The sequence below is a fragment of the Saccostrea echinata genome, unplaced genomic scaffold (genome assembly GCF_033153115.1).
Source record: "Saccostrea echinata isolate AGI-Se365-2 ecotype Australia unplaced genomic scaffold, CSIRO_AGI_Sech_v1 ptg000012l, whole genome shotgun sequence".
NCBI lineage: Eukaryota > Metazoa > Mollusca > Bivalvia > Ostreida > Ostreidae > Saccostrea > Saccostrea echinata.
The window spans coordinates 4,595,001-4,621,107 of NW_026889761.1; the positions used below are offsets into that span (position 1 = coordinate 4,595,001).

The following is a 26,107-nucleotide window of genomic DNA, read 5'->3' on the forward strand; positions in this document are numbered from 1 at the left end:
AAATTTGACGGTGAATCTCTGAAGTATAAAGAAATTATGAATGTTAACAGCAAACACTACATCTTTTTTCGTATCTGAAATTTAGGTGCCGATGAACATAAAAATTAAAGTTTTTCTCGGTTATTTCTTCAGTTGTTATGAGTAGCAGTCGATTCTCTTGATATGATATGATATTTTAACACCAAGCATTCTTGCTTTTCTCTTGTATGTGGAATTTATTTCAATTTTATTTAGAATTAATATTAATCGAATGAATGTCGAAAACAGCGATTTTTTTCCTAGCAAATATTCACGCTATCATTGACACATTTTTCTTCCTAAAATGCATATCTGAAATTTTGATTCATGCTACTTACATTTAATTCAATCCACAGAGAGATGCTTATTTTAATCTTACCTATTATTTCAGGATATTCAGTCACATCCGAACCCGATCCGAAATTTTCATACATGTATATTCGTAAACAAAGTCTCGACACTGCAGTTCTAATGCATGCATCATAGGCTCTGAATGATTAACTCAATGTATTCCAAATATAGACAAACTCAAATAATTTTTAAACCGAAAATCTGCATTTGCATTATACACCAATCGTGTTTCTCAATCTATTCAATACTGATTACTACATTCCATAACAAACAAAAGAACACGTGCTTTTATTCCTATTTATTTCTGAACAATTAATTTACTACCTCCATCTTCATCGGAATGCGTGGTCTAGTGGTTAGCGCACTGGTCATAAAATCCAAAGATTTTGAGTTCGATCCCTGTTGGGAGAACTTTTTTTTTTTTTTGCATTTTCTCCTTTTTTTTCAAACCAATTCACAAAAGAATCAAGGAAACGGAAGACCTGTTATTGCCTAGGCAATAAGTATCTAGTTATTATTATTTTTTCCCCCTTTTCGTGTCCCCCTCGATTTCTCAGAGATGGCTGGACGGATTTTCTTGAAATTTTCAGGGATGATAGACAATGAAAATACCCCCAGGGTTTTTTTTTTTTCAATTTTCTAAAATTCACTTACGATCGTCAGGTGTGTCCGATTTCCCTTTATTTTCAAAAATATTTTGTCCCAGTCATATCTCAGAAACGGTTAGAGATTAAGACACCAAACTTATATGAGTAATAGATCTTGAGGAGTAGGCAAAACCATTTGGGTTAAGAGCGTCAACCGTCACTTCCGGTCGTCACAGGAAGTGATCATAGAAATCGAAATTTTCAACTTTTCTTTTTTGAATCTTTTTTTACATCACATTATTGCATCTCATTTGTAGTTTCGAAATATGTTGGTCCCACCAGAGACAAAAACGTCAACTTCCGGTTATGAGAGAAAAACTACATAATTCGAGTTTTATACTTCCCCATAAATATCGCTTATAGATTAAGTATTTGAAATGATTTTTATATATGTTATCAAGACTGCAAATGTCTAAAGTAACGTCAAATATCTTGGTAAAATTCACTTCCGGTCGCGTGTTTTACTGTCCGTAAAATGAGAATTGTCTGAGCCAGATCTCAGAAACGGTAATTATATAAGAGATTAAGACACCAAACTTTTATGAGTAATAGATCTTGTCGAGTAAGCAAAACCATTTAGGAAGAGAACGTCAGCCGTCACTTCCGGTCGTCACAGGAAGTGATCAAAGAAATCAAAAATTTCAACTTTTCGTTTTTGAATCTTTTTTTTTTTGCATTACTTTATTGCATCTTATTTGTCGTTTCGAAATATGTCAGTCCCACCGGAAACAAAAACGACAACTTTCGGTTATAAGAGAAAAACCACATAATTTGAGTATTATACTTTCTCATAAATATATTTTATGGATAAGGAATTTAAAAGGATTTTTAGATATTTTATTCAGACTGCAAATGTCTAGAGTAATTTCAGATATCTTTGTAAAATTCACTTCCGGTCGCGTGTTTTTCTGTCCTGAAAATAAGAAGTTCTCTGAGCGAGATCTCGGAAACAGTAAGAGATTAAGATACCAAACTTATAAGAATAATAGATCTTGAGGAGAAGACAAAACATATATGGTTAAACGCGTCAACCGTCACTTCCGGTCGTCACAGGAAGTGATAAAAAATCAAAAATTTTAAGTTTTCTTTTAAAATTAAAACTTGCATCACTTTATTGCAATTCATTTGCTGTTTTGTGATATGTTAGATTCCACCAGAAACAAAAACCTAAACTTCCAGTTTTGAGAGATCAACTATGTTATGTCTATGTCTAACTGTCTCATAAATATCACTTAGAGATAAAGTATTTGAATTGTTTTTATATATGTCGTAGATACTACAAATGTCTAGAGAAATTTCAGAGATTTTTATACAATTCACTTCCGGTCGCGTGTTCTCCTGTATTCAAAATTAGAATGTGTTCTCAAAATTGCTTGACAACAAGTAAAAGACTGAAGTCTAAAACTTTCAGGACTGATAGTCAATCATCAGTTCAAATGCATCGTGTAAAATTATGTGTCGCCATTACTTCCGATCGTGACAGGAAGTGATACAAAAAAGTGAATTTTTGCAAGTTGTTTTCTTTTTACAATAGTTTTAGGATAATACCGAAGTTAGAAAGGACATGTCCATGCAAATTATTTCCGCTAGAAGTACCGGCCAAAAAACCGCTAAAAGCACTGTGTTACATAGGCGACTCCCAACAGGAAGTGGTATAACGGAAGACCTTCTCATTACTAGTAATGAGTTTCTAGTTATTATTATTAAGGTCTTCCGTCTTCACGGAAGACCTTATAGTGATTCTACTGTTTCTTATTATTCTTTTTTTTTTTTTACCAAAATTTTGTGCGCGCGATTTCTCAAAAACTATCCAGTAGTTTTCAATGAAACTTTTACAAATAATGTCTTTTTATATGAACTTTGTTCATCACAAGTAAAATTTGGAAAATTCGCTTCCGGTTCCAAATTATGGACAAATTCCTGATTTTTAAATGGAATGCTGTCCGCGGCAAACCTAAAGAATGACTAAAAGTATGAACTGGAGACTTATTAGAGATTATAGAACATGTCTTCTAGATTACCAGAATCGCCTTTTCGTGCGTCGTCACTACTTTCGTTCGCTACCGGAAGCGAATTTAAAAAGTCGAATTTTTCAACTTTTTTGTTTTTCAATATATTTCGGTGATTTTAGTAGAGTTAATAGAGACTCTTTTCAGAATGCATAATATATAATTTGTTTGAAAATTAATAATAAATATTATAATTATTATTAATATTTTTTAGACAAATATTATGCACGCCATATCTCGAGAACTATTCAGCGGTTTTTCGTCAAACTTTCAGGGATAATGCGTTTTAAAAAGTCCTTGTTACATTTGAAAGAATTTTGGAAAATTCTCTTCCGGTTCCAATTTACCATTACGGGCAATTTCCTGATCTTTAAATGAAATTTTTTTCCGCGGCAGATCTAAAGAACGGCTAAAGATATGAACTGGAGACTTATTAGGGATGATAGAACATGACTTCTAGATTTGCGGAATTGCCTTTTTTATGCGTCGTTAATCGTTCCGGTCGCTACCGGAAGCAAATTAAAAAAGTCGAATTTTTCAACTTTTTTGTCTCTCAATATTTTTAAATGATTTTACTAGGGATAATAATCTTATAAGAAATGGTCCCACTAGCGTAATGGTTAGCGTGTTCAATTTTCACTCGGGCGACCTAGACTCAATTCCCAGAATGTATGGATTTTTTTGTACCTTTTTTCAGCTGAAATAAAATACTGTATCTTTGAAATGCACAACGTAATACAGATAGTGTTATGAGTGAGGAATCAACTTCTCTCATGACGGAGAAGGGACGGAAGACCTTCTTGTTGCCATGGCAACAAGTTTCTAGTTAAGGTCTTCCGTCTTCACGGAAGACCTTATAGTGATTCTACTGTTTCTTATTATTATTAAGGTCTTCCGTCTTCACGGAAGACCTTATAGTGATTCTACTGTTTCTTATTATTATTAAGGTCTTATTATTATTATTATTATTATTATTATTATTATTATTATTTTTTTTTTTTTTTTTTTTTTTTTTTTTTTTTTTCATTTTTATTTTTCTGACCTTTTCAAATCGCGATATCTCGTTATTTCATTATTTTTTAATGATTTTTATAGGTGAAATAGAAAATCTTATCAGAATACTAAATATGTAATTTATTCAAAAATGGATTAACCCGTACTCTAGATATTTATTGCTTGCTACTTTGATACGATGGTCTTTGATAGCGTAATGGTAAGCATGTTGAATTTTCACGCGGGCAACTCGTATTCAATCCCCAGAATGTCCAAATTTTTTCACACTATTGTTTGGGCTCAAATGTAATATTTTATTTATATTTAAGGGGTGGGGGGGGGGGGCTATGTCGTTCAACGTCAGAGCAATGGTGTTTGACTTCACAATGGCACGGTGTCTTTTCACTTCTTCATAAAGAGTTAGCAGTTATTTTTTGCACTATTCAATCCCCAGAATGTCCAATTTTTTTCACACTGTTGTTTGGGCTCAAATGTAATATTTTATCTTTAAAGGGGGGGGGGGGCTATGTCGTTCAACGTCAGAGCAATGGTGTTGACTTCACAATGGTACTGTGTCTTTCTACTCCTTCATAAAGAGTTTGCAGTTGAATTTTGCACTAATTAATGTGCATATGTGTGATATGACAAAATAAGGTAAAAATGTTAATGTAGCTAGGTACCTATGAAATTGAATCACAAATCGAAGATTTGTCAAATTATATTTTGAAATTATAATTTATTATTTTCTCATCTTGATTGAATAAAAATAGCAATTTCAAATGAGAGGGAACTTCAATGACATTTAGTTTAGAGCAAGATCCGCGATAATTAAGACCTCAAAGCGACTTAGCGGATAAAGGTATGGTTAATTATTGGTATACAGTGTATTAACACAATGAAACACATAAAAATCTGTATACTTGAAACAGTATGTTAAAAAATATGCTTTCTCGTAAAGTGTCAATCATTTTGTTATGCGTGTGTGGTGCTGACTCAGGGAGGGGGGGGGGGATTTAACCTGAAATGCATGAAATCGGGTAAAATAAAACAAAATAGTGTAGATACATGTAGGTCTTAAATTAAAAAAAATATTTAACATAATTTTATATTTTGTACAATTAAGTGTGAGAATCTCAAAGTTTTAAAAAATTCACACAAAGATGTTTTGGAACATAGGTCCTCCCCCCTCCCTAAAATGATATCTCGCATTTTTTTTTTAAATATAAACGTTTAATTATATTTTATGTATGATTGAATGATTGTATGTTGTTTTAAGTCCCATTCGAGAATTTAAATATGAAGTAGAATTTATTATTTTCTCATCTTGATTGAATAAAAATAGCAATTTCAAATGAGAGGGAACTTCAATGACATTTAGTTTAGAGCAAGATCCGCCATAATTAAGACCTCAAAGCGACTTAGCGGATAAAGGTATGATTAATTAATGGTATACAGTGTATTAACACACTGAAACACATAAAAATCTGTATACTTGAAACAGTATGTGAAAAAATATGCTTTCACGTGAAGTGTCAATCATTTTGTTATGCGTGTGTGGTGCTGACTCAGGGAGGGGGGGGGGGGGGTAACCTGAAATGCATGAAATCGGGTAAAATAAAACAAAATATTGTAGATACATGTAGGTCTTAAATTAAAAAAAAATATTTAACATAATTTTATATTTTGTACAATTAAGTGTGAGAATCTTAAAGTTCACACAAAGATGTTTTGGAACATATGTCCTCCCCCCTCCTTAAAATGATATCTCGTATTTTTTTCGTTCCAGTTTTGCAATATTTTCAAAATATAAACGTTTAATTATATTTTATGTATGATTGATTGATTGATTGATTGTATGTTGTTTTAAGTCTCATTCGAGAATTTTTCACTCATATAGAGGCGTGACCACCGGTGAAGGGCTTCAAATTTAGACTTTTACTCGGCACTCAGGGCCATTGAGCAGTGAGGGATCTTTATCGTGCCAACACCTGCCGTGACACGGGGCATCGGTTTTTAAGGTCTCATCCAAAATATCCGAAACTTTAACTTCAAAGTGCCAAGCGCATGGCGAAGGAACTATTTTTCGTATTAAGGTGTGACAGGGAATGCACAACATAACATGTTGTTTAAAGAGGAATCAACATCTATGAAGACAGAGAAGGGACGGAAGACCTTCTTGTTGCCATGGCAACAAGGTTTCTAGTTATTATTATTTTTCTTCCTGGGTACTTTTTTGTCCTTGAGTGATCTCCGAAACTATACATTGGATTGAGGTGAAACCTTTTTAGGGTTGATAGGAATGTTATGTAGATTTGCGGAACGAAGGTCATTTTGCGCCACGTGCATGTGCGTGCGTGCAATAAGTAAAATGACCAATATACTTGATATAGCCATAACTTTCATATCTTTTGATGAAATACTTTGATACTCAGAATATAAGGATATATTAATAGTGTAGACAAGATGACATGGTCAGAATGCGCATACATGCACGTGCGAGCATGCGCATTGATTGAAATAACCAATACAATTGATATAGACTTAACTTGTACATTTTTTGATGAATTGCATTGAAACTCAGAATAAAAATATTAATTAGAAGTGTAGACAAGAAGACATGATCAGCGCACACATGCATGCACGTGGTGCACGTGCATGCGCGTGCAATGAGTAAAATGACAGATATACTTGATATAGCCATAACTTTCATATCTTTTGATGAAATGCTTTGATACTCAGGATATCAAGATATATTAATAGTGTAGACAAGATAACATGTCAGAATGCACATGAATGAAAGTGTGCGCATGCGTAATGATTGAAATAACCAATACAAATGATATAGATTTAACTTTTTTTTTTGATGAATTGCTTTGAAACTCAGAATATAAATATATATTAGAAGTGTACACAAGATGACATGATCAGCGCACACATGCATGCACTTGCATTCACGTGCGTGCGTGTGCAATGAGTAGAATGACCAATATACTTGATATAGCCAAAACTTTCGTATCTTTTGATGAAATACTTTGATACTCAGAATATAAGGATATATTAATAGTGTAGACAAGATGACATGGTCATCATGGACATGCATGCACGTGCGCGCGCTTGCAATGCGTAAAATAACAGATATACTTAATATAGCCGAATTTTTTTTTATCTTTTGATGAAATTTGAATATAAAGATGTATTAAAAGCGTAGACAAGTTGACATGGTCATTTTGTATATGCATGCCCGTGCGCGCGCGTGTAATGCGTAAAAAAACACAATATACTTGATTGCCTTATTTAATGAAGCTTACAGGGAATAAGACACCAAAGGGAAGTTGGGGAGTATTTGGGGAACATCTGTAACGGTCCCCGTTACAATTAATACTAGTTTATTTTGTTTTGAATTTGCTACAGGTGTGAATGACATAACGATAAATTTTCAGTATTCGACTTTCAACTCGCCTCGCCGATCAATGGCAAACCTCGCTTAATATTTGTACATAGATTTTATTCATTCATTAGCGTGTCCAAGATCCGAATCTACTCTTTTATACGCTGTACATATATCCTGATATGTAAACAAAAAATATTTTGCTAGAGTAATACATATGGAAAATTAATAAGATTGGACCGGGGTTTCTCTGGTACAAACATTTATAAAAGGAGGAAAAATTCAAATGGTGTTACATCTTATAATTTAAAAAGTAAATTCAAGGACTTTGCTTTAATAGGTAAAAAAGGTCTTCACCGACATCAGTCCTGTGCATCCTGGCTCGTAGGGCGCAATATCAGTTCGGGGAAGTTAAAGACTTGACAAATTCGGGTCATCTTAAGCTTCCAGAGGGGATACGACTGTTAATGAGATTAGATTTCTAGTTTATACTTGCAAAAATAATACTGAAGGGCACACCTGTAAATTACCTTCATTTTCTACAGTAATGTAATATATGGAGATAACGAACAGTATTCAAGTTCAAAAGTCCATTAAACAATACAAAATAGGAGCAGAGCAAACACGGACCTCTAAACATCAGAGGTGGGATCAGGTGCCATGGAGGAGTGAGCATCCCCTGCCGACCGGTCACACCCGCCGTGTGTTCATTGTCATGATCGGGAAATAACGAAAAAATCCGTCGACAATTCAGTGTGTAAATAATGGCCTAACAATTAGTATGAAAAACATCAGTCAGCATTTGACTCAGTGATAAATTGTATTTGCTGACAAGGTCATTGTATCGACCATAGAACTTACGAAATGATGACTTTAAACGAGACAGCTGATATTCTTGTTTCATCAACTTGTTTGTCAATAATTTACCTCGTTTAAGAAATTGTTCATACGTAGAGCATGCTCTTGCGTATCGAATCAACTGAGAGATATATACCCCGTATGCAGGTGATGAAGGTATATAGCTGCATAAGTAAGGGAAGTTGACGATTGAAAAGTTAAAGTCGTCACGTTTATCATAAAGCTTGGTTGTTAGATTACCATTAACGTCTTTTTCAAGTAAAATATCCAAAAATGAAACAGATGTGTCAGACTCTGTGGTATCTTTTATCTCAAACTCACCAGGATATATCGTATCAACATAAGAATGAAAATAGCCATTGTTAATTGACAATACATCGTCGATATATCTAAATGTCGAGTTGAAGGCCACAGCAAGTGTTTTCTTCTTTTCACCTACAAGATTTTGGACAAATTCTGCTTCATATGAATACAAAAAAGGTCTGCTAATAACGGGGCGCAATTGGTACCCATGGGAATTCCAATAGATTGTTGGAAGACCTGGTCTCCAAAAACCACATAGATATTGTCAATCAGAAACTCAAGCATCTTTTTATTGTCAACTTCAGAGTACTTGTGTGTACAATCAGAATGTTTTTTAACAAAATAATTTTGCAAATGACCAATGACAAGGTAAGTATATTTAGGAGTTCCATTTTTATTGAAAAAGCAGCTGTCAATTATATCAAAAAGCCTGAACTTTAGTTTATCGTGGGGAATGGTTGTGTATAAAGTAGAAAAGTCATAAGTTCTTACGCTGTTGATTTTGGTAAAATCTTCCGATTTCAAATTTTCCAAAAGTTCCTTGGAATTTTTAAGTATCCACATCTGATTTACACCACTTCTCGAATATATTGTTGCGCAGTACTCTTGAAGTTTCTCCTTCACCACTGTTAATATCTTAGTGAGGAGTAAAGAAAGAGGCTTGGTTCAACATTTACTGGAACCCGCTATGTATCTTTGTTTGTAAGGATTTTTATGAAGTTTCGGAATCCAATATAAATATGGTAATTCAAATTCATTTTGGTTGTATATACTGGCAAAATTAATGGAAATCTTCAAGAGAGATGTCTTTTTTTTCAAGGAGAACGTCATTTTTAAAATCTGGACAATATTATAAAATCTGAGCTCGAGCAAAACAGTTCACAAGTGGAGTATTTGTGATAAACGGATAAATGGATGACACATTTAATGGTCAAAGCTACATACATTAAACAATATATGTATTGATTAAGTTTTGATATCCAGGACGTGCATTTATCATTCATATTTACAGTTTCAGTAATTAGACATAACGCAGAATTATACCGAAAAATTAACATGTTTCAAAATAAAAGAAATCTTTTAATTACACGTTTTTTCATAACAAAGTGTAATTTTTTTTAAAATTTCTGACAGAAACACAGGCTCATCGTCGGCGTATTGCAGTCCTTTTTTAAGGACAGCAACTGTTTTGTGCTATTAAACTACTATCACGCAAAGTAGGCAGGCAGATGATTGTAGAAAATGATAACGATGGGTTAACGATGTGTCACCTTTCAGAGTAACCAATGAAGAATGCATTGACGGCCGTTGTAAAACTTACCTGAGATTCATACATGTACGCAAAGGAAAGCCCGAAATTCCTGTACAGAACCTGTTGCGGCTGCAGAGCATTACTCTTTATTAAATCGTCATAGAATAGAGTCCGGCATTTAACACTAGATATCTTTGAATATACAGACATTTTCAATATAAGCTTCATTTTTATGACTAGAAATGCTTTTATCTGCATAAATAAAATATTTTCGTGTTTTTACACTGAGTAAACCGATAACCTAGCATCGTTATAGATACATGTAACTCAAGCCCCTCTAGGGATTGAGTAATAAATATTACAAAATTTAGTTTCCTTTTGCCATATATAAAAATACCGAGGTATGGAATTAAATCAACTTTGTGTATAGTTTTTGCCAGGGTAACATTTAAGAAAATGAATTTATTTCTTATTTGCAATAAAAACAAAAACATGCATATAAATACACTTAACATATTTTAACCTTTACTTGTATAAATATATTATTTATTGAAATAGCATCACAATCTGAACATAACGTACATGCTTCTTTTAGAACAAACATAATTATCACACACGCACACACACCCCCTCACAAACACACACAATTCCCGCTTTTTAACCTTCCAAATAAAGCTTTTCTCAACGCTGCACCTGTGGGATGGGGTTTTGAAGTCATCATACTTTCTGTTGTACGGATACTCAATAAAAAAATCCAGATCCTTGATTTTCTGGCCTAATATTAAATGCCTAATTTATAGTAAATGGCATGTCTTCTATACTTATAAATTATGAACATGCATTATTTTTATTAGTGTTTACAGCTGACTACAGTTATTGCGCTGATATTTTACGGAAACTTCCGAGTCTTAGAGGAAGAGATGGGATTTATCCATTAAAAATAGCCTCCATGACAAAGTTTGTGTACTGTGACATGACAACGGAAGGGGGAGGGTGGACGGTAAGATAAACCAGTCACGTGATTAACCAAACAATTCCTTTTTTTTTAAATTGTAAAGAGATGTTTTCTACTATTTTCATAACGATTAATTTTTTTCATTAAACCTACGTTACGTCAAAAAAAAAAAAAAAAAATTAAAAAAATAAAGAGGCAACCATCTTATATGTTTCAGGCAATACAAAGAAGACAGGACGGGTCTACAGATTTTTACCGGACGTGGTCAGAATATAAACAGGGATTTGGGGATCCCTCTAAAAACTACTGGATTGGTAAGATTAGTTTTTATAATTTAGATTATAAGGTGTCTCTTTAAATGTATAAAATCAAAAAGTTTTAGTTTTTGATAAGTATGGACATTATAATCGGGATTATTCTATTTAACAATTATTATTAACAGCTACAAAATAACAAATATTCTTGATGAATCAGATATCTATAGTATTAATCTTATTATTATTATTACTTTGACACTATTTCTAGACTAACCTTTAGATTATAAGTACTATAGTGATGAAGTTTACTATGATAGACCATAGTCTATTATATTTATCAAGGAAAAAGTCGAAGAACCATATGTATGCTAAAAGAGATTTAAAAAGAAAAAAAGGAAATAAAAGTATGTTTTCATAGAAATTCATAATAGTAAATCAAAGGTTTTTTTCTACAATTAATCAAAGTATCAATTTGAAAGGTTTATAGTAATAACTAAAGTAAAAAAAAACATGTATTGGATCCAATAATAAATTTAGTTACTACAGTAAATATACATTATTATAACAGTAACTTGATCCGGAGAGTCGTATCACGTCGAGTTGACAGGCGCGGATCATCAGATCAAACGAGACGCGAAGCGTCGAGTTTGATCTGATGATCCGCGCCTGTCAACGAGACGTGATACGGCTCTTCGGATCAAGTTACTGTTATAATGATAAATTTATTATATACCCCCCTTACAACTAGCAAAATATAGTTTTAAAAAAAACTTTTGAGATCAATGATATAAGATTTTTCCATTAAACAAAGCATATTGTCAAGGAACTTTTGATGCGCATGAAAAATAACGTCATGTTTCTGTGTACTACGTCATCAATTTCAGAGAGGGGTGATATGGATTCAGAAAACCACAGTGTGGTGATCCGGAAAGTCGGATCACACCGTACGAAACCTACAGTAAAATTGAGTGATACACACTTGGGTATATAATAAATTGTAGTATTTCGCCTTTTAAAAGCTTTTAAACCATTGGGCTAGAAAAGGTGAAATTTATATGAAAGCTTTATGAGGTAGTAAAGATTCTGAATTGTTTAAATCATGGCCCCATGGATGTGGGACATTATAGCGAATCAAAGTTAATCATTTGATAAAAAAGTTTTAAAGATCTTCTCAAGAACCACTGGACCAAAAAGATGGAAAGTTGTATTGTGCTACAGTATATTATAGTAGTTGTAGAAATCAGATGGGGATTCTCAGAACCCCAATCCCCCCCCCTTTTTTTTTTTTTTTTTAGAATTTTTAAAATGTCAATAATTTTTGGTATGGGGATAATGAATCTGTCTATTTGGTCATTTAATACACAGTAGATTTGAAATGAGTTCATGTCAAAAACAAATGTCTCTTCATGTTAGCTTTTTTTCAAACTCAGAAAAGTATAGTGTAGCACTGAAAATAAACATGAACTAATCCTATATTACCTATATCATAATAGAAAAAAATATTTAGCAATGAAAGTACACCTCTAGAATTTCCCTATTAAACTTATTCATATACGTTCATATGTTACGCGGATAAATAATCTTTTTATTTCCATTAGTTTTATTTATATAAAAATAAGAGTCTAAAAAGACTCCAAATTGTATAAATTTCATCTTTTTAAATTTTTAAACAGCAAACTCGCGACGTACGTTAAAGACAACCAAAATCTTCCTAGCTCACGAAAATAATATACTCTATCTGTTTTGCTAAATGACATAAAACTGGGCTTAAATTTTACCCATTTTGCCGTTGACATACTGTTTAGGGACACTCGTAACAAAGTCTTTCAACAAATATGAACGCTATATTCTCTCTATAAACCACTAGGTCCACCTATTCATAAAGCATGTGCGGAATCAAAGGGGGATGGGGGTGGGTGGGGGCTGACTTCATTGGATTTTTAAAGTTCAAAAATGACTACACAGACTGTTTAAGCTTGATAGGTTTTGACCTGTCAAATATTTTGAATATGTTTAATCGAATGGAGTGAATGAACACCCCATAAACACTCTCTGTCCTGGTAAAAATAATCATAGATCCGCGCATGTAATTTATTTGTACTTAAAAATGAAAAAAAAAAAAACGCCGCTTTATTTTTTTGAAAACGAAATTACATGCATGAAACCTTTTCTTTCTTGGGACAAAATTAAAGATATTTCACTATAAAAGTATGTATTCCCCTCAAAACATAAAAAGCGTTAGGAAGATTATATATATGAAGGTTGTTCGGAAAGTTTGCAGACTATGCCAATTTACGTAATACTATCTTTAAGAAATTGAAAATGAGCACATTATCAAATGTAAAAATATTTATTTTGTTGATATGTGAAATTTCATTTCATGTGATTTAACACAAGTCATGTTATTTAACTCAACAACATTGTAACGTCAAGAACATGCTGTCATGAGGTTTTCAAAAATACTCTCCCCCTACATTTCACACAGTATTGCTCAATACCAGTGCACTCATTTTAAACCTTTCTCTATCATTTGAAAAATACGAGTTTATTGGGTGTCTTCAAATCAGGAAAACAATGAAAATTAACTCAAAAAATTAAAGATTTCACTTTTCTGAAAGCAAAAGAGATTTATTCTATCTCTCGATTAGAGCAGAATTTAGAAACTTTTTTCTAATATAATGAAAGTATTTCTGTTAACAGAAGATTATGAATTTGTGTACAACGTAAAGTTTTCTCGTTTCACATACAAACGTAAAAATAGCTTAAAACAGACATGTACAAAAGAATATAATTTTTTCATGTGGTACCTGTAATAAGTACTGTACTTAAGAAGTGCTTTACGTATCAACTAATTTTAAAATTTGACGACTTTAAAAATGAAATTTCTTAATGACGAAGACCTTATTTTCAAACATGCTTTTCAAATTTACATTACATGAGCAAGTTATTGCAATAAAACAATATAAGAGTTAAGATATTTCTTTAAAAGGAAATGACGCAATCTATGAGTTGACGAAGAACAAGGACCAGGAACTACGGGTTTCCCTTCAAAGATTTAATGGTGACGAAGCATACGCTCAGTACTCCACATTTTATGTCGGGGACGAGAACAAAAAATACAAACTCACTGTGTCGGGATATTCAGGAACGGCAGGTAGGGTTTATTTTAAATATATATAATTTTACATACCCAGCATTGTTACATTTTTTGTTTGTTTGTTTGTTGTTTAACGTCCCTCTCGAGAATTTTTCACTCATTTGGAGACGCCACAATTTGCCGGTGGAGGGCTGCAAATTTTAACCTATACTTGGCACTCTGGGCCATTGAGCAGTGAGGGATCTTTTCCGTGCCAGCACCTACTGCGACATGGGACCTCGGTTTATACGGTCTCATCCGACGGACCGGCCTCTACATCCCGCAATGGAATTCGAACCCGCAATGTAAGGATCAACTCCTTACACTGCGACTCTAAAGCAAACGCTCTGACCACTGCGACACGCGGGCGACGCATTGTTACGTAATGCTATGGTGCTTGCAAATGTGGCGTAACAGTAACAGAAAAGTAAACAAATAATACACATTTAAGTGTGAATTTTTAAACTGATAAGAAGTATTAATAACAAATAAATATCTTTTGACAAATATTAGCATCTATTTAATTATCAAAAATAGATGCATTTATTTTATGAGAAAAGAAGTCGGGTTTGATGAATGATGTACAGAGATTCCATAATTAACATCGGGTTCGGGCTCCCTTTTAAATCTGGTTGCTGAATGGTGAACAGACGCAGATCTATCAAGAGCATAAATTGGTAAAAATACAAGTAATCGACTGGTAAAAAATTGTTATTGTAACTGATATTGCAACTTTATATAACATTTCATACAAGTTTATCATCTATTGAAAATAATTTTGATATTTAAATGAACGATGGTCTTGGATTGTAGTCTGCTGCATAAGCATATGCATATGGTAGCGTGATAAAATAGGTGCCTCAGAAATTATATAAAACTACTGATTTTGTAATCTTTTATCAAGAATATCACGGAAGTTATGATTAATTTTATTTCTGGAAATATTTAGTTATTGAAATGTATGAAATTGGGTGACGCAATCCATATCCGAGAAATATGGATATATTCTGTTTAAATTTGTGATAAATTGGTAAGTTTTTATGTTGCATGAGAAATGCCAAAAAGAAAACGCAATACAACAGTGAGGGTTGGTGCTACTGAAGGGAATCCAAGGTCAGTAAACCCCCCTCCTGAGTCTAGTGGAACAGGAAGGACGGCAGGTGAAGATGCATTAACCACTGCACAGACTTCGACAAGAGGCACTTCAAAGAGAAAGCGCACAGCTAGTAAGGAAAAGCCCAGAGATCTGCCCCAGGCTGAACCACAAAGTACAGCAACAAAAAGTCTGCAGGATGGCCTAACTAGTACCGCAGAGATATCAGGTAGTCTGAGTGACAATGTGGTGCTTGATTATGAAGCACCGTACATGGTTGAGTCTGTCAACAATTTGTTGTCGTCCAATGTTTTTCAGAACATCAAAGATAAAATTGTCAATTCTAAATATGTTGATATAAGTTTATTATTGGACAATACATCTATTACTGAAGCATCTGAGAAGAAAATTTACTTCAATGAAAAAGGAGAGCTTGTTACCAAAGAAAGTTCAAAAGCTAAAATTAATATTAACACAAGTGAAAAATGGACTGATGCTTTTTTGATTTATAGTAGCATTTATGCTTCAGCCCATCAAGATGAAGTGCAGGGTCTGTTTAAATACATGCACGACATTAGGTTAGGGGCTGCAAGAGGGATGGGTATGGGATGGAAAAAGTATGATGAACAGTTCAGATTAAGACGAAGTGTTAACCCATCAATTTCCTGGGCAGCTATAGATCCTGAACTTTGGCTTATGTTCATGCATGCCCCATCGCCACAGGCCATCTCAACCCAATCCTCACCTGGGCAAATATTGCACAACAAATGTTTTAACTTTAACTACAGGGGCTTCTGTAACAAACAGGGATGTGGGTATCTGCATTTGTGCATTAAATGTAACAATGGTCACCCCATCTCCGCATGTCCTTTGAAACAAGTAAATATAGCCCAATTTCAATCGCTAAAAGGGGAATCGTATCCGGGTTACAACCAGCATAGTGGTCACTTTCCTTCCCCTGGAATACCCAGATTTCAACCCCCCTTTCGAGCCCCAGGTGCCAGTAGTAGTACAAGACCCCAACAATATAGACCACAGAAAAATATGGGACCTAGGAAAAACACCTATTAAAGTGGATCAATTATTGAAATATTTAAACGATTATCCAGATCAAAATATAGCCCAATTTTTAAAGGATGGATTTTTAAATGGTTTTAAACTCCAGTACTCGGGGCCAAGGGTTCATGTGTCTTCTAAAAACTTGCTATCAGCGCAGCATCACCACGTCGAGTTGATGGAAAAAATACAAAAAGAAATAGGGTTAGGTCGGGTATTAGGACCATTTAGTCAACTTCCTATATCAAATCTTCATTTGTCACCAGTTGGTATTATTCCAAAATCTGATGGGGGTTGGAGAATGATTACTCATTTGTCATACCCAGAATCAAATAGTATAAATGATTTCATTGATCCAGAGCTATGTACAGTAAATTATTCGTCATTTGACAAGGTGGTAGACATGATTTGTGGGTTAGGGAAAGGGGCTCTTTTAGCGAAAGTTGATGTTAAGAGTGCTTTTAGATTAATACCAATATATCCAGATGATTTTGATTTGTTAGGGTTCTCGGTAGATGGGCTTTATTACATAGACAAATGTTTACCAATGGGCTGTGCAATAAGTTGTAAGATATGGGAGACATTTGCAACATTCCTTCATTGGTTAACAAAATTTCAAACTGGTTTAGAGACTTTAGATCACTACTTAGATGACTTTATTTTTGCTGGAAAAGGGGGAACGTCAGAGTGTATTCGGCTTATGGAAAATTTCAAAAGTATTACGACTGACATTGGTGTCCCTTTAGCTGAGGATAAAACTGCAGGCCCTACTACAAGAATTACATATTTAGGATTAGAAATTGACACTAGGGTAAGTCAGGGTAATTTCGACCACCGTTTAATTTCCACCACAGGAAGACAGCACCACACAAAGATCTACGGAAGTATTGAGACAAGTTTAATTTATTTGGAATTGAAGAAAACTATTCCTCATATTGTGTTTCCTAATATAATTATTCATCGCAAATATGGTTTGATCAGAGATATAAATAATATTTTTACTATTATTTATGTCTCCAGTTTGACGTTCGAAATCCCCGTCTTCAGTGCTCTTGATTTGATCAAGGAAATGCAAGAGAGACAACTCGTACAACCTCTTTTTAAATTTAACCTTGTTCAACAGTCTACAGCACGAATTAAATTAAAATTGTTTTATTTTTTCTTGGAGTATCTTTAAGTTGCATAATTTTACAAATTTATATTGGATTTCTCTCAAAATGCACAAGAAACGTCCATTTGATTTTGGTCGAAATTACCCCTACTGATTTTAAGGACGCGGGGCAAATTCGATCACTTATTCTGAAATATGTGCATGTTGTCTTTAACAGCTGTTTAATGCAATGCAGAGTTAGATCTTCAAAATGAAATTAATTATACTGTATATGTACAATATTATGTATTATCTACATATAACCTTTTATATTAAAAAAATATGTACGATTAATTAACATATGCATGCCTAGCTATATATATCGTCGGGTCGTTCACAAGGGTGCATCACTGATCGACGTGCGAGAGAACACGGAGTCGGCACTGACTATGAAATAACACATGACGAGAGCAATCCAAAAGATTCTAAACCCGTCAAATTAACAAAAGAGAGGATGCATGCAATATTATTAAATATATTTAAAAAAATCAGGTTTTTGTAATTTTTTTTATTATTACAAATGCGTTTGACGGACAAGACTTTGAGGCTATCGAAAACCAACGAACCAGCCGTACATGTATTAAGATCGTATCACACAGTCCAGGTACACAAATCCAAATAGTACCCAAAATATTAGAACAACACATCAAAAGAGCTGCAACAATCTTGAAACAAACAAAAAAAACCCACTATGATGTTACGAAATTAATGATTTTTTTTTGGGGGGGGGGGGGTGGAGGAGGAGGATTTCAGAGGACTTTGCTTCTGTAAATCTCGTTTTATATGAGGGACTTGATCGAATTTCTCAGGATCTATCTCTTTTAACAATGAAGTTAACACGTAAAATACGTAATACAACGCATTCCAAATGAATTTGTATATGATAAAAATTAGTGAAGAAAAATATACGCAATTCTAATGCTATGCTCAAACCTTATACATATACATGTATATTCAATTTGAATGAATCTGTTGTGAAAAGACGATATTAAATAAAGTCCCTTTTGGGTTGTACAATTTAAAAATCATAACAAAGAAATTATTTGTGGAATCTGAGAAAATTTTATCTATTTGCATAACTATATAACACCATTTTAAAATACAGAGTTAGCGAATTAAAATGTAGAATTTAGAATAGAGTAAGAATTAAGATGTCTATAAGGCAGCATTGAAAAGCTTGAGTAACCGAACCCATTTCTTTACTGTATGGATACTAGTACTTATCCATTTTAATCTTTTTATTGAGAGAGAGAGAGAGAGAGAGAGACGTATTTTCTAAATAATTCTCGGACCATATTTTTTTTTAAATGCGACAGGTAGAGTTTACTTGCATTGCAAGAGTTATCTTTCTTTTTGATGTTTGTTGTGGTCGAAATTACCCCAAGTCCGGTCGAAATTAACCCATGCAACATGCTTACTTATTTTTAAACCATTTCATTATTTTTTATGCATTTTTAAATCCTAAATCAGAAAAATAGAAGAAAAAAATCATTTAATTTACTTTGAATCTTTTTTTTTAAGCTAGTACATTTGAAAACATTCGTGTTTTGTGGATTGAAAGTCACAAATCAGCAAAAGTGGTCGAAATTACCCCACTCTACCCTATTGAAATGGTTATAAGAATACCACAACCCAAAGTTATCATGTTGACAGATATGGTTAAAGACATGTTAGGAAAAAAGAAGGTTACCCTTCGAGATTTACAGTCTTTAGTAGGGATGCTTAATTTTTTTGGTAGGGCAATTAGGTCAAGCAGGGCATTTAATAGGAGATTTTATGATGCAATGAGTGGTGCGTCAAAACCTCATCACTTTATTAGAATTTCAACAGGCATGAAAAGCGACTTGGAGATGTGGTTAAAGTTCTTACAAAATTTTAATGGTGTATCATATTTTCCCGAGTCTGAGTGGACAAATTCCAATGTCTTAGAATTTTTTACTGATAGTGCAGGAGCTAATAATTTGGGATGTGGTGCATACTTTAAAGGTAATTGGACTTTTCTAGCATGGCCTGAGCAATGGAAAGATCAAGATATAATGAGAGATATAAAGTTTTTAGAATAAATGCCTGTTGTATTATCAATAGAAATGTGGGGCAATTGCCTTCAAAACAAGAAAGTTTTCTTTCACATTGTTAACAATGCACTGGTTAGTGTTGTTAACAAGCAAACCTCCAAATCAAAAAAGACAATGGATTTAGCAAGATATTTTGTTTTAAAATTAATGAATTACAATGTTATTTTTAAAGCTAAGCAATACCAGGTATTTTCAATAGTATAGCAGATGCAATTTCTCGTAAACAGTGGAGGCATTTCAGGGACCTGGCACCGAGTGCAAAAGAGACACCACAAAGTATACCAGAGGAATTTGTGAGAATGATCTACAGCTTGAAGTAGAAAAATTACTGGAGGCATCTTTGTCCACAAATACAAAATTGTCGTACAGTACTGGATTAGAATCATTTCAAAAGTTTCGTTACTCTTTTAATTATGAACAAATCTGGCCACCACCATTAAATCATATAGTGCAGTTTGTGGCATTCTTGTCATGTTCAGGCTATTCATATTCAACAGCTAGGTCATATGTTGCTGCCATCAGTTTTCAGTGTAAGTTAAAGAATCTTCAGGATGAAACAAAAAAATTTATTGTAATAAAGCTATTGGAAGGTATGAAAAGGATTAAGAGCCCTCGAGACACAAGATTACCCATTAAACCCACATTATTATCAAAAATTGTGCAAGTTGTGCCCACAGTATGTTATAATACTTATGAATCAAACCTTTTTAATGCTGCATTTACATTAGCCTTTTTTGGTTTTCTACGGGTGGGAGAATTTGCTTTGTCAACAGGAAATGATGTACATAGCATTGTTCAGGTTTCTGATATCAAAATTGAACCTGACCAGAGGACATTACTCTTGAATATTCATCGATCAAAGTCTGATCAACATGGAAAAGGTGTTACACTAAGAATTCAAAGGGTGGGCAACAAAATATGTCCTGTGGGATGCATGTCTAAATATTTGGCTGTTAGACCCAAAATCAAAGGGCAATTGTTTTGTCATTTTGGGGGAAAGCCTATCACTAGATATCAGTTTACTGCAATTCTGGAAAAAGCTTTAAAAGTTATAGGGGTTGGGGGAAAATTTAAAGCACATTCCTTTAGAATAGGTGCAGCCACTGCTGCATATGAATTGGGTTGTTCTTCAGAGATAATAAGGGAGGCAGGCAGATGGAAGTCTCAAGTGTATAAGTCTTACATTCGATGTCCGCTTGTTAAACTCTTCTAAAGGTTTATCAGTGTGCAAGTCATGAAAAACATTTCATGGGTGTAAATTCAATTTGTTAAAGAATAAGTCTGATATGCAATGGATTATTTGTTAATGGCATATTGAGATAGTAAATACAAGGGGTTAACCCTCTAACATATAAATCGACACTATTTTAGCTCCACTAAGTATTACAGAAAGATATCAAGTTTGGTGTGTAGGCTCTTCAATAATACGGAGGGCATTTGTGGCAGCACGTAACCGACCAGGAGGCTTGAATCTAGGGCTGGAAAGAATAGGACTGAGAATATGGTGGCAAGGATACTCTGGGCTAAAGATTACTGACTTAAAAATGAAATTGTTTTGTTTGAAGCGAATAGAAATGCCACCACAGTTTATTCTGATTCATTGTGGAGGAAATGATTTAGGTAGGAGGGATAAAAATCTGTGTAAACTAATACACGAATCAAAAAATGACTTGAAAGCCTTGGTACATCACTTCCCAAATTCCAAATTTATATGATCTCAGGTCCTTCCTAGGTTAGAATGGAGGTACTCCCAAAATGATCAGGCAATGGAAAGAGCCCGTGTTCGTTTCAATAGAGCTATCGCTAAACATGTCCTTAGTTTGGGAGGTTGTTATATAAAATATCCAGAACTCCTGCGGGATATATTTCCCTTTTTTGTTAAAAGATGGTGTTCACCTTTCTGACATGGGAAATTCTGTATTTCTTAACACAATTCGGGGGGGGGGGGGGGGCTAGAATACTTCCAGCTAAAATTAGGAACAGTCTATCCAGAAGGAAATAACTAAGAGGGTAGAGTATTGTCGTGGGTCAGTTGACTTGGTGCTCCCTTGTGGGGTGACTGCAAACTTTGACTTGTTTGCAGCCATTTGGCGTATGCGCACACTAAAGTCAACTGATATCTAAACTAAGTATTATTAATGTGAAATAAGTTGAATAATGGTTAACACTGAGTCAAAATTTTGTGCTGATGGGAACTGCATTGTTTGTGACTGGGTTTGATAACTTTTATAATAACTGCATTTTGTATTGAGATGATTATTGTAGGTTGTGTGTGAAGTAAAGATTAAGTAACTGTCCGCGGATTACCCGGGATGGTCCATTTTATGTAACTGCTGAATTTGATGATTGATTGATTTGTTGTTGATGCTCAAGTGGGTCTGCCAATGTTGTGTTGATTTGTTCGGCGACCCACGAATATTGCCACGACAATACTCGCCACATACAAATAAATAATTAACTTTAGTGTTGTTGCATTTTCTCTATATAAATAATAGCATCTATTTAATTATCAAAAATAGATGCATTTATTTTATGAGGAAAGAAGTCGGATTTGATGAATGATGTACAGAGATTCCATAATTAACATCGGGTTCGGGCTCCCTTTTAAATCTGGTTGCTGAATGGTGAACAGACGCAGATCTATCAAGAGCATAAATTGGTAAAAATACAAGTAATCGACTGGTAAAAAATTGTTATTGCCCACCCACCCATCCCATTCTGTTAGGTGTAGGCTAATAAATGTATTTGAAGTTTTTGATTTTAAAAAAATTTTGCAACTTCTGAAGTTCATTTGAGATAAAAATAGGTTAGTAGTTTAGAATTTATTTTGTTTAGGCAATAGATACTGCTCTTTTGGTTTAATTTGTAGGAAAATTGTCATAGCCTTATTGATGTGGATGAACTGGTACAATCAAGACGATGTCCGAGAGGCAATGGCAATAAGGAATCCTAAGGAGGAAAAGATCCATTCCTGAGCGTCGTGGCATATGCGCACACTAAAGTCAACTGATATCTAAACTAAGTATTATTAATGTGAAATAAGTTGAATAATGGTTAACACTGAGTCAAAATTTTGTGCTGATGGGAACTGCATTGTTTGTGACTGGGTTTGATAACTTTTATAATAACTGCATTTTGTATTGAGATGATTATTGTAGGTTGTGTGTGAAGTAAAGATTAAGTAACTGTCCGCGGATTACCCGGGATGGCCCATTTTATGTAATTGCTGAATTTGATGATTGATTGATTTGTTGTTGATGCTCAAGTGGGTCTGCCAATGTTGTGTTGATTTGTTCGGCGACCCACGAATATTGCCACGACAATACTCGCCACATACAAATAAATAATTAACTTTAGTGTTGTTGCATTTTCTCTATATAAATAAAAGCATATTGTTCTTAATACCAGAGGATAAGAACTATTTAATTGTCTATTACTCTATTTACTTATTAATATATTTACTCATGAGCAAATCTGCTCCTGTGTGCAAAAGTCGATCTATTTATTACTGCATTTTCGTGTTCATTCATTTATACTTTATTTCCCAAGTAATAACACATATACATGTACACACAAAAGTGAAAAGCATGGATACATATATAGAATATGATATACTTACAAAGATTGAAACCACTAACTGAGGATCAAGTTTAAAGTTAAATATTTATATCTAGGTGTTATCACGAAAATTTATTAAAATAAATAATGGGAGTCTGAAAGGAAAAAGGCTTTGGGAGCATCCGCCACTCACAAGATTGCACTATCATGCTTAACGTAAACCCAGACACTGAGAATAAGACGAAAGTTACGGAGCTGTATGTTCCGTGAATGGAAAGAATGGTGTTCGGCTTACGGCCTAGCAAAATCAGGTACAGTTCCTCATCGTGTAGGGTACATTCAGTTCGGCACACAGGCGAATAGAATATTTGGTTAATTCCTCCCACCATCGATTATGTAAGACAAATATGACACGGCATGTTTAAAGAGATCAACATATACTGTAGTATAGCACCTCAGAGGGAAAAAATCAGTATTGTCTCTTGGAGTTTCCGAGACCAATTTGATAGAAGGTAGTTGCAAGAACAACATCGGGTTATCATGCTGAAATATGTTACATAAACCATCGAATCCTAGATCACCTGAACTAAGAGTATCTCTTTCTGTAGCTTATTTTGTTGAAAAGTTGCAGATATTACAGTTCATTTCCAAGCTGATTTTGATAGAAATAAACCCATCAAAAGCCATTCTCTCATATATTCACAATAGTTATAAATGCAAAAGAGATGAAAATATCCAGAATAATACCTAGCTGTTAATGAGTGATTCCCTCAAAGTATGACAAACATTTTTTTAGAAGATTTGACAAAGAAATAGCTGCTTCCTTGTAGCAATCTCAGCTTGTACTGTAAGAATTTTAAAAAGGTTTTCACAGCTGACAGATCTTGTTCTTAAAGTGGAGATGTTCGGCATTTTTGACCACTAAATGTTGGAAAACATTCAATCGGTGGAATCACTTGCGGACTTGTTTTTCCATAATTTTTTGCCACAAAGTACCAAAGGTTAGACAAATGATTTGTATAGATGCGAGAGTGTTAATGGGTTTATCATATTAAGTGCGAAATACGCTTACTCCCTTTTTGGCATGCAGAGGTTATCCTATCTGAAATTTTGCACCTTTTACTGAGTAGAATACCAAGATAATTACATTTTTCCAGACAATGTATGATATCATTTCCCATTATTTTTTAATGTTGTCCTCTTATACAATACCCAATACACACAGCCTTCATCATCCAATGCACATGAAAATACCACTTATGTTGTAAACAACGAATACATGAATTTATCAGCAGTTTTCTTCTACACACAAACCATTTTAGCTCACCTGAACTGAAAGCTCAAGTGAGCTTTTCTGATCACCTGTTGTCCGTCGGCAGTCCGTCTGTAAACTTTTCATATTTTCCTCTTTTTCTCAAGAACCACTGGGACAATTTTAGCCAAAGTTGGTAAAAAGTATCCATTGGGGAACGGGAGTTAAAGTTATTTAAATAAAGGGGCAAGTCCCCCTACAAGGAAATACAATAAAGAAAAGACATCCTGGGATAGTATAAATTTGAGATTATTCAATAAAATGACCCCCGGGGGTAGGGTGGAGCCACAATAGGAAATCAAAGTTTTAGATTGAAATATATAGAAAAAAATCCTTAAATATCTTCATCTCAAGAACCACTGGGCTAGAAAAGCTGAAACTTACGTTGAAGCTTCCCTATTTAGAGTGGATTCTAGATTGTTCAAACCATGACCCCACGGGGTAAGGTAGGGCAACAATAAAAAATCTAAATTTTACATTGAAATGTATAGGAAAAATCTTTAAAAATCTTCTTCTTAAGAATCACTTGACCAAAAAAGCTGAAACTTATGTGAAATCAATCTGAGGTAGAGTAGATTCCTAATCGTTCAAGCCATGACCCCCCAGGGGTAAGGTGGGGCTACAGTAAGTATTCTGGTGAAGAACAGACGGCAAACGTTACTCAGGTGAACGTTGTGGCCCATGGGCCTCTTGTTTTTTAATTGTTGTTGAAAACTGGATCAAATACCGAATATTAGATCCAAACATCACAAATAGCATTTAAACGGCACAAACTGCCAGAATAATGGTACATTCTATTTGTGCTTATATTTGGCTTCATTCAACAAAAAAGATGTAAAGCATTGTATTTTTTGCTCTATAGACGATGATTTCCGGCTGTGCTTGTGTTTGACGCCAGTGGGTGGGGACTATATAAATTAACATAGAATGTCTCGTGTATCTCACTTCTATATATGGGTTTTGAGTTTGCGAAGGACATTAACAACAATTGAAAACGTGGAATAATTCATGCAGGTTTCACCCGTTTTGCAAATTATCCCATGTTTCCAACTGTCGTTACATGTAATGACGTAGGATAACCAACAAACTAGACAGTGATTCCTTAAATACAGTGTAAATACTTAGTATTTGACAATAAATTATAAACTTATTTCAATATAGAAGTATAATTTTATACATTTGTACATGAAATAATTTTACATAACATATTTTGATACAAATCTTATTCTGAAATATTTTTAAATGAAAAGGAATCACAACTTAAAAGATTTGTATATACACTGTATATGACGTATGTTTCTAAAAAATGACTTGGGATTTTTCCTAATATCTAGGAGAGTGTTACTAGTTAGATATACAGTGCATATCATTGTTGATCATGATGTTTTTTTTCTTTCTGTGTTATTGATAGGAATAAATTTTGTTATCAATACTCTTTAACAGGTGACAGTTTGACTTATCCTCACAATGGTAGTAAATTCAGCACTAAAGATCAGGACAATGACGTTAGTAGTGATAACTGTGCTACAATAATTCACGGAGCCTGGTGGTACAAGTCCTGTTACAACTCCAACCTTAATGGAGAGTATGCACAGTCTGCTCTGACTGGTGGTAAATACCCGGTATGGTATCACTGGAAACAAACTGAAGCATTAAAACAGACTGTAATGATGATCAGATACAAAAACTAAATCGT

The 26,107-nt window shown here is 34.0% G+C and overlaps 1 protein-coding gene across 1 annotated transcript; it reads left to right on the plus strand.

The window, feature by feature from the left end:
• Positions 1-10,718: 10,718 nt before the first annotated feature.
• Positions 10,719-26,102, plus strand: LOC133185709 (ficolin-1-like). The gene is made up of 4 exons (XM_061321009.1): positions 10,719-10,819; positions 10,992-11,088; positions 14,021-14,185; positions 25,855-26,102. Exons 1-4 carry the CDS (start codon positions 10,769-10,771, stop codon positions 26,100-26,102), a joined length of 561 nt encoding a protein of 186 aa, XP_061176993.1. The 5' UTR covers positions 10,719-10,768.
• Positions 26,103-26,107: the final 5 nt, after the last annotated feature.

What these genes read in the sequence shown, in the direction of transcription:
- LOC133185709 (XM_061321009.1), top strand. Translation starts at nt 10,769, where the DNA reads ATGACAAAGTTTGTGTACTGTGACATGACAACGGAAGGGGGAGGGTGG. An exon ending in CTCTAAAAACTACTGGATTG is followed by an intron (nt 11,089 to 14,020) that starts GTAAGATTAGTT and finishes TTTCTTTAAAAG; the next exon opens with GAAATGACGCAATCTATGAG. An exon ending in GGGATATTCAGGAACGGCAG is followed by an intron (nt 14,186 to 25,854) that starts GTAGGGTTTATT and finishes ACTCTTTAACAG; the next exon opens with GTGACAGTTTGACTTATCCT.